General features: G+C 36.3%; 1 protein-coding gene across 1 annotated transcript in view; it reads right to left on the bottom strand.

The window, feature by feature from the left end:
* The window catches only part of LOC150083623 (SWI/SNF-related matrix-associated actin-dependent regulator of chromatin subfamily A containing DEAD/H box 1B-like), a 276,675-nt gene that overhangs the window by 172,111 nt on the left and 88,900 nt on the right, over window positions 1–15,664 (bottom strand). The window contains exons 6-7 of the mRNA XM_090377391.1: window positions 13,891–14,102; window positions 9,232–9,422 (exon numbers count right to left, since the gene is read on the bottom strand). Of these exons, the coding sequence (XP_090233517.1) occupies window positions 9,232–9,422; window positions 13,891–14,102 (403 nt within the window). The remainder of the gene's footprint in view (window positions 1–9,231; window positions 9,423–13,890; window positions 14,103–15,664) is intronic.

Here is a 15,664-nt window from a genome sequence, read left to right on the forward strand (position 1 = left end):
CTTCATTAACTGCCTGTGGAGTCTATAAATACATGAATGAGCTCCTCTTAGACAGGCTAATATTGTTGAGCATCCTTGAATAACTAACTCATAAACAAATTGATAATCCAATGATTGCATTTAAAAATATTTCTGGGTGTCATACCAACTTTATGCAGAACAATTACAGTGATAATGCCACAAGACCCCAGAGAATCTGAGTTTGGAACTAAAAGTGGCCATAAGCAAACCTGAATTAGTAGTAGTAGTAGTAGTAGTGGCACATGATGCAAGAAAGCAAGTGTAGGAGCTTATGCAGCATCAGCCAAAAAAAAAAAAAAAAAAAATCACACCATTCCCTCCAAATGCCTGTCCAGTTCCTCCTTAAATTTATTTAACCTATCAACTTCTACAACGACAGATGGAAGTTTGTTCCAGCAATTAACCACCCGCTGGCTAAAGGCAAATTTCCGCACATCTATTCTACATCTGTCCTTTCTTAATTTGAACTTATGTCCCCGTAGGTTGGTAATCTGAACAAGTGGAAGGATCCCATCAGAATTCAGCGTGCTCAACCCATTCAAGGCCTTATAGACCTCAATCAGATCACCGCGCAGGTGCCTAGTCTCCAGCCACTGCAATTTGCAGAACTTAAGCCTCTCTTGGTAAGAGAATCCCTTCATTCCCCTCACCAATCGTGTTGCTCTTCTCTGTACACGCTCAAGCAAATCTACATCCTTCCTAAAATGAGGCCTCCAGACCTGTACGCAGTACTCAAGGCGTGGCCTGACCATTGCCTTATACAGAGGGACAATCACCTCCTTTTCCCTGCTAGCAAAATTCCTATATATCATTGACAAAACCCCATGACCCGCCCTAGCAGCCTGTCTGCACTGCTCAGAAAACTTCATATCTGACTGCACAATTACTCCCAGGTCTTTTTCATTTTCTACCACCTTAAGTGTAGTACCACACAGTTGGTACGTTTCTCTGGGATTACTTCTACCCATATGCAGTACTTTGCATTTGTCAAGGTTGAATTTCAGTTGCCACTTCTTAGCCCATCTGCCCAAATTATCTAGATCCTGTTGCAGTAGCACACTGCCATTACTGTCATTAACAACCCTGCCAACCTTTGTGTCATCTGCAAACTTCGACATTAAGCCTGATATACCTTCATCAATATCATTGATAAATACACAAAACAACAGTGGACCCAACACCGAACCCTGTGGGACTCCACTAATAACATTTAGTCCACGAAGAGCAGCACCCATTGATTACCACCCTCTGTCTTCTCCCACTTAACCATCCTTTTATCCATTGTAGCAACTTACCCTTAATACCATTCTGCTCCAATTTGTACAGTAGTCTTCCATGCGCAACAGTGTCAAAAGCTTTCCTGAATATCTTCAAAAAGGCCTCTAAGGTTGGGAGAGTACATATCCAGAATTTAAAACAAATACACCAACCGTTTAATTAAAATGGTTTAATACCAGAAACTAAAATGAACCAAACGATATTACACTGTAAAATGATATATGCAAGATTTACAAAATAAATATATACGATGAAACTTTAATATACAATAAAATAAATAAATAAAATATTTAAAATACAATAAAGCTAAAAGCGATAAAACATTGACTGAAGCTTTCGGAGGCTTCCGCCTCCTTTCTCAACAAGGAGGCGGAAGCCTCCTTTCTCTTGTTGAGAAAGGAGGCGGAAGCCTCCGAAAGCTTCAGTCAATGTTTTATCGCTTTTAGCTTTATTGTATTTTAAATATTTTATTTATTTATTTTATTGTATATTAAAGTTTCATCGTATATATTTATTTTGTAAATCTTGCATATATCATTTTACAGTGTAATATTGTTTGGTTCATTTTAGTTTCTGGTATTAAACCATTTTAATTAAACGGTTGGTGTATTTGTTTTAAATTCTGGATAGCTTTCCTGAAATCCAAGTATATGATATCAAAATTATTTTTTGCATCCAGTTCCTTTGTGACCACATCATAATAACCAATCAAATTTGTCAGACAAGACTTTCCCTTAACAAACCCATGCTGTGTTTGAATTATTGCTGCAGTCTTGTCTAGATGATCCTGCAATGCATCTTTAACCAGCGACTCCATTATTTTACCCGGAACAGAAGTTAAACTAACTGGTCTGTAATTACTCGTGTCACCCTTCGATCCACCTTTGTGAATTGGGGACACATTTGCACATCTCCAGTCCGTGGGAACCTCCCCTGAGTCCAAGGATGCTCTCATAATTATGGCTAAGGGTTTGCTTAGTTGTTTTGCCGCCTCCTTTAAAATAACTGGATAGATCCCATCCACCCCAGGTGCCTTTCTTATGTTTAACTTCAACAATTTCTCCTCCACTTTGCTCTCAGTTATTACAAAATCATTAAGCACACTGCTACAATTTGATAACCTTCTTCCATTTTCAAACTGTAATAATTCCTCACGTGTGAATGTAGATGCAAAATACTCATTCAGTTTGTTTGCTATCTGAGCAGGATCATCAACAGTCGAACCATCGATGTCAAGTGGACCAATCATATATTAACCCCTTCCTTTTAGAGTTTATATAAGTAAAGAAATCCTTGCTGTTTTTCTTAGCATCTTTTGCCAAAGATTTCTCGTAATCCGCCTTCGCCTGCCGAACCTCCTTTGTGACCTGATTACAGACTAGCTTATATCTGCCACAGGCTTCTGCGTCACCTGATAATTTATATGCATCCCATGCATTTTTCTTCTCTGTCACGAGTCTCATTAGTTCATTTGATAACCATTTAGGCCTAAACCTTGAACGATATTTCTTAATCGGTATATAAAGTCTAGTAGCTTCCACGATTAATTCTTTGAATGCTTCCCACTTAGAATCTACTGTCTGCAACATCGTCAGTTGATCCCACTGTACAGAATTTAAAAACTGTCTGAGACCACTGTACTCCCCTTTACGGAAGCAAAAACCCTTTCCTTTACCTCTGACGGTAGTTACCTCTTTGAGTAAATCCCACTTCAGCACACTGTGATCACTGCCACCTAGTGGTTCCTTTATCTGCAAATTCTTAATACACGAATGATCACTGCTGATAACCAGATCAAGAGTGTTACTTTCTCTGGTTGCCTCTCGAACATGCTGCTGCAGAAAACAATCATCCAATAACTCCACAAAAGTCTGACTAGTGTGTGAGTGACCAACCCACAAGTTCCAGTCAATATCTGGGAAGTTAAAATACCCCATTATAAGACATTCTGATTTACTGGCCCACTCTATTTCTCTGTACAATTGTTCATTGTACTCATTCAAGTCATTAGGCCTATAACACACTCCTACTCTTATTTTTCCTTTCGCAGTGCTTATCTCACACCAAACTGACTCAACAGAGCACTGTTCATCTATATTAACTGGGTGCACTTCCTTTGATTTTGTTTTTCTTAATTAACAGCATAACACCCCCTCCCTTTCTGTCCTGTCTATCCTTTCTGTACACATTGTACTCCCCAAATTCCAGTTCTGCATTCCTTATATCTTTGTGACACCACGTCTCTGCTATCCCAACGATATCCGCCTTTGATGTCTTGGCCAACACTTCAAATTCATCAAATTTATTTACTATACTTCTAGCATTGGTATACATGCAAGCATACATGCTCCTATGCCTATTCCTTGTTACCCTAACACATCCCATATACCCAACTATTCCATGATGACTGCCATCCGTCCCTGAAACCCCCAACACCCCTCGCTCCAGGTCGCTTCTTATTCTAATAGAAGTTGTGCAAGAATCACTTTCACCTCTGCCTGCGGTTACCCATGTATTCCCCCCCATCCTGCTACATGGGCTGTGGAGCTTGTTTCTGCGGCCTGTGTTCAGGAAGGAAAACACCATCTCTCTCCTCTTCCCCCACCTTATTTTTTATTTATTTTATTTTATTTATTATTTATTTATTTATTTTTATTTTTTTATTATTTATTTATTTATTATTATTATTTTTTTTTATTATTATTATTTATTTTATTTTTTTTTCTTCGCGGTCTACAATCAGTCACATGGTTGTTTTTTTTTTTTTTTTTTTTTTTTTTTTTCGATCTTCAGGGTTGCTGTCACACTTTTTTTTTTTTTTTTTTTTTGTTGTTTCGCGTTTTACAGTGACTGTTTTTTTTTTTTTTTTTCTTTTGCACCACGGGAAAATCTAAATACATATATATATATATATATATATATTATTTTTTATTTATTTATTTATTTATTATTTTTATTTATTTATTTTTTTTCTTCTCTCTCTCTCTCCTCTAGAGTGGGCCCCTAGAGGAATCTGGCCCACTTTTTGGCAACATCAGGTGGATCAGAGTCTCGTATTGAGACGGTACGTGTTTAGCTGGGACCGGCCCACCTTCCCGTGGTGTGGACGAGTACCCAGAATCATCTGTCCAGGTGACTGATGCTTCTGGGTAGCCAAGTGGCCAGAACAGAACAACAGAACACACACACACAATACACACAAACCGACGTCACACACATATCTGGCCCATTTGTAGAGATACTGATCTTCACAGAGATACGAGGCGGAGTTGAACTAACGTTCTAGGAGCCGCCCCTTACAAAAACACATGTCCACATGTCCATGCCTGCGGTTACTGTTAAACTATTAGTCTTTGTATCCCCCCAAACTAGCAGTTTTCCGACCCACCTAACACTGCCTCGATAGCATCAGCAAATATTCTTGCACCCTTTCTATTTAAGTGTATCCCATCCCTGTAGAAGCAATCTCTCCTGTTAACAAGTACAGTCCAGGCTGAAAAAAATTCTACCCCTTGAGCCTTGCACAATCTTTCCAGGGCCGAATTAATCGACAAGGCTCTCATCATATACTCCCTCCTATCGTGTCTGGGCAGAATTGCAGACACTTTCAAATTCAATCCTATTTCACGGCTTTTTTTCAACAGTGACCTGTACTTGTTGAGTAATTCCGCCGGTCTCCTACTCTTAATATCATTAGTGCCAACGTGTACAACTATATCACCTTTTGTGCCCTTGAAAGATGATATCCGCTCTACAACGTCATCAACCTTTGCCCCTGGCAGACATACCCTGGTCCTGTTCCACCTATCCTTTTTACAAAATATATTCCCCGTCTCCCTGACAATAGAGTCACCAACAATAACTAGTTCCTTTGGGACCAGCGCATTCTGCTTTGGAGATTGCCGCTGTGTTGCCTGATGCCCAGGAGTGAGCTCTGGCGTTGAGTTGGGCAGCTGAGAGCCTGATGGGCCCCTCAATTTAGATCTTTCGAGGGCATCCACCCTGTCCTTCAAACTCTCATATAGGCCCATAACAACGCTGAGTTGTCGCCTGATTTCCTTACACTCCTTACATAGCGCACACACAAAGACATCCCCCATGGCAATATCATGTTCCGTTCCAGAGAGTTCGGCAAACATTTCACAAGTTGCACATTTTTTTAGGCTGTGATGCGTTGGAGAATTGCCCCCCCTCAGTTCTCCCCCGATTCACAGCACTCCTGCCACTTTGTGCCCGTTGCTTTGCTGCTCTAGTCTGGGGCATGGTAGTTTAAATTAATAAAATCAATAAATTAAATATCAATAGTATTTGAATAGAAACTATTAAATAGAAACAGTGAAGCGTATTACTATATAATTATGCGTTAGAGCTACCTAGCTACCTCAATTAAAAAATTTGAATTCCCTACCACTATATCCAAAAACAATGGCTACAAAATGGAACGAAATAACGGTTTTACCTATCGTAAGTAAAATCCACAAAAACTCTTTATCTAAATTAAAAAAAAAAATAACCAGCGTAACTATAACTATATGACTACGTATTAAGTACAATATAAAATAACAATCATGTAAATAAAAGGCAAACACTTATGTTTTTTGCGGAGCCTGTAACTGTCAGCTGTAACTTTTAAAGAGATTCAGCGCCCTCTCCAATATGTAGCGCCCTCTCCAGCGCCCTCTCCAATATTTCCCCAATATGTAGTATTTCCAATAATTTCCATAACTGCAGCCCACAAGCTTTTTATAACAAAAATAAATCACATTATAGATTGTCAGAGCAAGGCACATCTAACCTGGAATGTGGATCAAAGGAAATCACCATACAGAGCAACTAGTCATGCTACACACTCTTCCAGTCTAATGGATGTGTTTGGGCATGGATGTCTTGAGAATGCTTACTGAGTGTGTTGCTCTAACTGTAAAGTATGGAGAAGGAAGGAGGAGGCTTCATTATCTGGGGATGTTTCATGTGGTATGGACTAAATCACTGGTCACAGCTCATTGAACCACAAATGCTATATTGATTCGACAGCCCTCACGCCATCTAACATGACAACACTTGCAACACAAAACAAGGTCTATGAATATATGGTCTGAATAGAACAACACTGGGAAATTTCAGTGGCTAGTATACAGAGTCCCAACCACAACTCAACTGAATATCTTTGGGATAAGCTGGAAAGCAGAACCATGGAAAGGCAAGAATGACCCTCTTTGTTAATGAGTTCACAAATGATTTAAATGAACTCTTTGTTAATGGAGTTCACAAATGATTTAAAGAAGTGGAGAAAATATACCACCAGCAGAAAGAAATTAGTAGAACAGTCATTACAGCTAAAGATGGACCAACATGCTATAAATTCTTGGAAGAAAGACATGCTTTGGTCATTACCACAAATGCCCATGACTTTTGATATACTGTAAACATAAAACAATATAGTAAAAATTTTTGTGATTTTCTATTTTGAGGTATGTTACATAAAAAGAAAGTTAGCTAGTTTATTTAAAATATTCGTGTATATAACATATAGTGGACTTTATTCTGGACACTTCTGTTTTTATTTTCCAGTTTCATTTTTTATACCTCATCTTACAGATATCATTTGTAGGCAAATATCCAAGGAGCGTTTGAAATGTTCGTGGCCTCAGTATGAAAGGGTAGTGGTACAGTGTTAAAAATTTCTGCACTCAATGTATAACAATTCAAACAGTAATCTACCAAGTTTCATGCAGTTTCAATAAAGTATTTTTTTTTAATTACAGGTCCTGTACTGGCTTTTCAAATCTACCATGTGCTACATAGATTTCATGTCAAAAACAGAGGTCTTACTTCTTGCTGTTTTTTTCCCTTTGATTTCAGCAGCTGGCCGTTGAAGAAGGCGTTGAAATCATAGGATACACAACATTAAGTACTTCTTATTACCACTGTTCCTTCCTTGTTCTCTGCAGTTACAATTTCAGTTCTGTTAGCCCTTTACCTATTCCATTCCCTTCACCTATATACTTATGTATCCATTATGGTTGGGGTTCTTTCTGCTTAATTCTGGCAATGTCCCTGGTCCGTAAACCATTAATTATTAATAATATATACTGCATTCTTCATAAAATTCTTCTAAATAAAAATTATATATATTAGCATTAGCATAGGCATACAATGCAAGAAAGCAAGCGGAAGTCTTCCTCATGTTCCACGCACCAGTCTCAAACAATCTGGGCAGCGTGTCATAGTGCATTATCCTGCTGAAAGATGGCACCACCAGAGGGGAAGACCGTTTGCCACGAAAGGGTGTACCTGGTCATAAATGATGTTTAGGTAGGTAGGTGGTAGACATCAGAGTGCCCAGCAGAACATCACCTAAAGCATGACAACGCCGCCGCTAGCTTGTTTTCATCCCACGGTGCATCCAGTTGTCATCACTTCCCCAGTGAAACGACGCACACATACCCGGCCATCTACACAGTGCAACAGGAAATGTGATTCATCGGACCAGACTACCTTCTTCCAATCACTCAAGGTCCAGTTTTGATGCTTGTGTGCCCATTGTAGGTGCTGTCGCCGGTGAACTGTGGTTAGCATGGGTACTCTAAGCAGCCTACGGCTTCACAGCCCCATTTTCAGCAGGGTTTGATGTACTGTGTGTTGTGACACATTACTCCTGCCACCAGCATTCCAATTACCAGCTAGTTGCACCACAGTCGCCCTTCTGTTGCCACGTGCCATCCGGGAGATCCTTCGCTCACCTAGAGCATCGATGAGCCATGGTCATCCAACACCTCACCGGCGGTTTGTGGGTTTTTCCTCCTCAGATCACTTTCGGTAGGTACTAACCACAGCTGACCCCACCAGCCATGCCGTTTCGGATATGCTCTGACCCAGTAGTCTGGCCATTACAATTCGGTCTTTGTCAAACTTGCTTAAGTCCACTGCCTTTCCCATCTGAAGAACAAGAGTAACACTGATTAACAGAGCTCAGTATCTGATGTTTTTTATACCGTGCCCCGACCTGTGCCGTAGTTCACCAGTGGTCGCTTTTATTTGCATAATGACTCGATGGTTATAATGTTTTGGCTGATCAGTGTATCTCTTATAGAAGATATAGTGATATCCCCTAATTGTTCTGAGTGTTATACTTGATTTATGCCATATTTTCTGATTAACTAAAAATTCATCACTGAAGCATTTTTTTTCTCTTTTTTTGGACATAACACATTTGAAAAGCATTCTTTAGCAATTCTTGCGTCTGCAAAAATCATCCCTTTGCTATCATAATTTAATAACAGGGACTCAAATAGTTTTGAACAGAGGTTGGTTTTTGCAGCCCTGATGTGGCCTCTCAGAATCTTATCTGTTGTTATGGTATGTAATACTATAACAACAGATAATACTATGTAATGTCTCCCATAAACAATGAAACACCGTTCTTACAGAAAAGATAAACTGTTTATGATAAGCTACTCTACTGCATGCTAAGAAACATGGTATTTCACATCTTGTTCACATTGTCGTTGCAGAATAGAAACAATAATGTACTTAAAATCTAACTTAACTATGAAATTTTCTTATAACAACAACAGTTTCATTAAATGAATAATACTTAATAATATCCATAATAATATTTAAATAATATTTATATTTTAAATATTCCAAGATATTAAAATAATATTTTGGAGTATTTAAAATCAAACAGTGATCTCTTGATATAAATGATAACAGACAGCCTTGAACTTTATCGTCTTTATATTGTTTCAGTCTCTTCAGACCAATTCCAGAGTCTGTTAATGAGAATCTGTAACACATGAATATCACGACCTACTTTGTACTTTGGCAATGAAATTATGATCAGAAATTATGTGATATGATTCAGCATACATTTAAATTTTATTCATAAAATAAAATAAAAATAACTAGCATTTTTTATAACGTTTTTACCCAAAGTTGATGATGGAACAACAACAAGGTGAGGTTTGAACTCTTTTTGTTCAATTAAATAGGAAAGAAATGCTATTGCTTGTATAGTTTTCCCAAGTCCCATTTCGTCAGCCAAAATTCCATTTACATGTTGCTTGTGCATAAGGACAAGCCAGTTGAGTCCAATCATTTGATAAGGTACAAGACGTAACCTAAAATAAGAAAATAAATCTTATAAGTTGTAAAGGTAACTTGCACAATCTGCAGGGATCTAAAAATTAGTAAACAACTTTATGAGAAATTATACACAAAATAAAAGGTAAAAAATATATAAGAACTGCAGCTATCTCTCATATTTTAATGTCAGCGGTAGCTGTATTTGTAATTTCCTATCATAAATGACTTAATAAGAAAGCTAATTACAGATTACCAATGGTTCCTTGTTGCAGCTAAATTCTTTCACGTGTGACAAATAACTTAATGAGCATGTAAGAACCATTAAAAAGAACAATTAAAGCATTAACCATTACTTCAATTATTTTGAATAGTTCTGTACATGTTCACATTAATGTCTAATGATATTAAAGAAGGCTGTGCAGCATGTTAAAAAAAAAAAAAACTTGAGCACAGCTTAGTTAAGCTGAAGGAGAAAACATTCATAACCAGATTAGAATGAATAAAAAATGAAAGAAAATTAAAACATAAAAAAAGAATAAATGAAGATAACTGAAAAATAAAGCTAATTATTTAATCACTAGAAAATAAGAAAGCCAAACTAAATTTGAAGCTAATTTTAAATCTACATGGGCTAAAACTTCAGCAAAAGTTATGAACAGAGGCAATAATGTATTAATTATAACTTCAACAATATGTCAAAAAATTGGATTACAGTAGGAATAAACTTTAGTCCAATGATACAGCAGACAGGGAGACAGGGGGAAAAAACAGATGTTTTGACACATAAAACAACAGTAGCAATTCAGGAGCTTTTGCAGAACAGCTTTTTGAGTGAAAATTATTTAGTATAAGTGAGAAATGATGCAAAGAAAGCTTATGCAGAAAGAAAAAAACCTACCTAGTTATCTGTTCATCCCCATTAATAATTTGTCAGCCATCTTTAAATTTATTCAAACTACCAATTTCCACAATGCAAGATGAAAGTTTGTTCCAATGATAAATTTACTCTTTGGCTGAAAGCAAATTTTCATACATCTATTTTATAACCATCCATTTTCATTTCAAATTTATGTCCCTCTTACATGTGTCATTCAAGAAAGACTAAGGATACCATCAGCATTTAGTTTACTCAATCTATTTAAAGCCTTAACACTATGATCTGGTCATCTCACAGGTGCATAGTTTCCAAATACCGCGATTTGCAGAACCGAAGTCTTTCTTGTTAAAAGTATCTTTTTGTACACCTGACTAGTCTTGTTACTCTTTTGCACCTATTCCAACATATCTACTGTACCTGAACATGCAAATCCTGCCAATGTATATTGGCAGGATTTGCATGTAATCTAAGTTCCTCTTAGATTACACCTTAGGTAACAATATGCATAACTTGTGACACCTAGTGGTTTATTCCCATCATTCAGATTTGGAAATATGTAAATAACACACTTTTGAAAGACCATTTCATCAAAAGAATAAAGGACAATTTATTAAACCTCCAATGAAATGCTTTTTACAGATGACTTGAATATTTTCTTTAGGATTTAACTATTCAAGACAGAACAGTTAAAACAACAGCACACAGAAAGAATATCTTAAAACTCTGGACATTACAAACCAAAATCAGCATATGGATACAGTGAAACTTCAAACTTCCTTTAATGGATTTCTCTCTATAAGGAACACCTCTTGTTGTGGATACTCAGGCTTGGATCCCGGCAAGAAGTATTAGAAATTACATTTGACAACTTCTCCAAAACGAACACTCTAATATTGATGCAGACACTTTAACAGGAGTACACAATTAAAGAAAAATAATAGAGTACTCATTTAAGAAATAAAAAAAAATAGATTATATAATTAAGAAAATGTGTATTTAGAATTTGAAATTGGAGTGGGAAGTTGGGGGAGATATGGGTGGATGCATCTCCCTATTGTGAACAGCAGTTGAAGTTTGGGCCAATTACGCACTATCATCTGAGCCAATATGGCAGGTAACATTTCATGGGATACAGTTTCATCCTATCTTTGGCAAGTGCATTCGTCCCTCTGCTGGAAGCCAAGAGGGATTTAATTCTTGCTGACCCTGCCAACAGTGCCAGTGTTGCAAACAAAAGAGTTTTTTCTGCATCTTGATTTCTATTCCAAAGAAAAAGAATACAACTGAAGCTAGAAACTACTGATGTCTTGTTTCTGCACAGCAACTGACTAAAAATTTTTAAAATTAATTATATTATGAACATGTTTAATTTTTTTTTTAAATTTTAATTTTTACTGATATGTAGAAAAATAATAGATTACACAATTAAAAAAAAATAAAGTACTCATTTAAGAAAAAAATAATAATAATAATAAGAGATTATATAATCAAGAAAATATGTATTTAGAGTTTGAAATCAGAGCAAAAAAATTTAATAGAAATAGAAAATTTAATATAAAATTTTATTAATACATTTCATTTTTTTATCGGTACAAACAATGCCGTTTATGTTAGGTGCAGTTCCAGTTACTGTAGTTGCAGGTCTAATTCACTGCACCTGGGCACCTCTGTAGCCAGGTGGGCAGGAGCAGCAGTGCATAGCACACACTTCTTGATTAGACCGGGGTTCGAGCCCGTGCCCACCAAATACGGAGGATGCGGAAAGGTCAGGGAATGACCACCGCATATCCCCAGAGCAATATGGCCTTAGTTGCTAATGCTCCTAAAAACCAAATAACAACAACACTGCACCTGTGCAGGACTTTAACTCCTTGTGTGTTTATACCATGCTATGAATTTTGTGAGAAATCTTCCTCAATCCTTGGGGAGAACCACCATTAAAGCTAATGAGGTACATAGTAATGAATAAACTAGAGCGCAGAGTTGTAAAAAGTCTCGTGACATAGCATCAACATCGATTGATGCTCTCCATCAACCGAAGCTGATGCACTGTTACTATTTACTGGATTTCCTGTTTCACATGAGAATATCTTTAACAGCTTTCACTTTATGACTCCATTTTAGTCATTAGATTTAATGGTATGTTCTACCCTTAGAATTTCTCATGAGACTCATAGCACGATATGCTGTACCTGTTATAAGCTCACTAATGAGGGGTTTACCCCTCGGTAAAATTATGCCATTATCACAGTTCCACAGAATGGAATAAGTCACTAAAACCTTGATGCCTCCTATATTAGAGAGAGAGCTATAAGTGACATATTGGAAGATTAAATGGACACTATATTGTCCATCAACAACAACACTGGAAGCTTGTGATTGTGTTGGTATGAAGTAGTACTTTTTTATGCATATCAGAATATATGCAGGCTGCACTAATTGTTTTCACCATATCCACCCAACTGTCTGCCCATGTGCATGTGACAACTCAACTCCCAATGGATGGATTTTCGTGACATTTTACATTTGACCTTTTAAAAAGATTTGTTAAGCAATTCCAAATTTCATCAAAATCAGAACAACAGAAATCCAGCAATTAGTATTTCCTTGATTTTTATTTTCATCCTCACATAATAACTACTTCCAGTGGATGGATTTTCATGAAATTTTATATCTGGGGCTTTTAGAGAGATTTGTAGAGCCATTCCAATCATTAAAATCCAACCAATAAAATTTTGAATTTCTTTGTCTGTCCATCCACACAATAATAAGTCTACTCCCAGTGGATGAATTTTCATATTTTATACTTGGGTCTTTTTGAAAGATTTCAGAGCTTTCCTAAATTTTGTTAAAATCAGACAACAGATATTCAGAAATTATTTTTTCATACAGACCACATAGACTATCCATATACTACATATTGTAGCTGAAGCAGTGGATATTATGTTTGTTGCTGAGTGCTAGATTGAGAAATGAATGGGCAATGTGACTGAAACAAAAAGGTTCACACAAATTTTTACTTTTTGCAATTACTATTTGCTAACGTGCCTAAAATGCACTGTGATCAAAAAATAAAATGTAATTAATGCACACAGTGGATTAACTGTTTTTTTTTTCTTTTGTCACAGAGGGCACTGCTTCATCATCCATTTCAAGCTGATCAAGCATTCTTGAATGAATGAATTCATCTTGACCCCCCCCCCCATTTCTAATAGATGACTAGTGTACACTTTCTTAATATGCAAAAGAACTAGAAGTAGCCTACATCTGATCCTTGTCCTTTAAACAAGATAATGTTGTTACATTTACTACCTAACATGGCTAGACCAATATGCAAAAAAATCCCTTCTTTAAGAAAATATGGCTGTATTTGGTACAGCCAACAAGAGGTTCGAATATAATTAACAGTTTCGGTATTTTTATGAATTAACAAGGATGAACACTTAAAAAATAAGTATTTCCATTTCTTTTTTTTAAATACACATATAGCTTTTAATGGATAACTTTCATTTCTAATAAAAAAACATTATTTGGTGTCAAATAATACATTAAGTTCAAACTCAACATAAAAATTACAACATAATCCACAACTTTTTTTGTTCTGTATGACAGAGAGAGAGTCAAACCTCTGATTAAGAACTTCAGGTTGTGATGTGATATAGCCTTCTTTCTCTCCTGCTCTTCCATCTAACAGATCTGCAACAAGATTTTTCATTTTTTCTGCTATCCTTTGACAGTGATTCATCAATTTTTTTATGGATTCTCGCATATCTATTGTCTTCTTTGCTCCATTCAGTAGCTCTGGAGATAAATACTTACTCTGATCGAATTTCTTCACCTAAAAGCAGAGAATACTTTAAAATGTCATATAGTGCACTTCTTCAAGTCAAGTATAGTAAACACTAGCACTTTCATTATTAACCAACTTATATCATGGATGCAGAGAGATACTCAAGAAGCAATATGAGTTCAGTAATCTAGAGTCTGTGAAAATAACTGTAAGGCATGAGTCACAGTAGTAAACAATAAAAAACAGTCAAAATTATTTAGAGCAATATCAGGAGCCCTGTCAATAAAATGTGGGAATTCCATTAAGAATTTCCAGATAAAGGAATCACTAGATGGCTGTTATCATAATATATGAAATGCGAAATGTGTTTATGTGAAATTTACTTAAAGATATAAATGTCAAGGTTAAAGGGAAGGAATTTTGCATTCCTAAAAGTAATTAAGATAGTCTTGAATAGTCTTTAAATTCTTTTCAGTGGTGCAAACTGATGTTATCAACTGCAATTCAAATGGGAAGCATACAGGGAAGTAATCAGAGAAGCTACTAAGCTTTTTATAACAACTAAAAGATACTGTTCTAAGTTTAGATGTAAATGGACATCAGATGAAATGATGAGATATTGGCAGAGAAGAAAAAGGCATGAGATGATTATAAAATATCAAGAGACACAGAAAGCTAAAATAAGTACAAACTATTCTGCAAACAGCCTCCATAGCTGAGTGGTCAGGAGCAGGGGTGCAGTAGCACACACTCTTTGAGTAGACCAGGGTTAAAGCCCCTGACTGTTAAATATGGTCGATCTGGCAACCCGCACTGGACCAGCGTGGCAGATTATGGTCCATTTCCCTCAGCATGAATTGTTGAGGAGGCTTCCATCCTGCAGTGGGTTGATAATGGCTGCAGTTTACCTTTTTTATTCTGCAACCAAGTCATTAAGGGGGATTAGGCAGGAGAGATTATGAGAAGCCTTTAGCTAATGATACAAAGAAAAGTAGCAAAGAATTCTCTGTTCATGTTAACACTAGAAGGAAAAGGATGAACCACATTGGCCCACTGGATATGAACAGCATAACTATTGATGATCCTTGTCGGTTTGCTGACAAACTGAATAAATATTTTGCACCCACCTCACACATGAAGTTTTTAGGGATGGGAATACCAGAAGTATACAATGTTATAACTGGGAGCTAAAAGATTTTCTGATACTGAGAAGAAACCAGAAGAAAAATTGTTAAAGCTAAAAGTAAATGAGGTCTGGGGTGATGGAATCTATCCAATTACAGTCGGACCTCCATATAACAAAATTGATCGTTCATTTGAAAAAATTCGTTATACAGAAATTTCGTTATAAGGAAATATGACCTTTTCAACAATGAAAAATACTATAATTCAACTCAGAAATACAGAAAAATAAGGAAATAAATCAGAAATTAAATGAGAATGAAAAAATTTTCTAATATTTTAAAACAATTAATTTATTAATACATACATATTAAGAAATGACTACTTACATAATGTGTACAATATATTAGTACATTTTTAAGAATTATGTAAAATATATTGTTATTTTTTGCTGTACACTTGATTCTACTGTACACCGTTCATAAAAA

The sequence above is a fragment of the Mastigoproctus giganteus genome, chromosome 7 (genome assembly GCF_048544385.1).
Source record: "Mastigoproctus giganteus isolate SK-2022 chromosome 7, ASM4854438v1, whole genome shotgun sequence".
In the NCBI taxonomy this organism is placed as follows: domain Eukaryota; kingdom Metazoa; phylum Arthropoda; class Arachnida; order Uropygi; family Thelyphonidae; genus Mastigoproctus; species Mastigoproctus giganteus.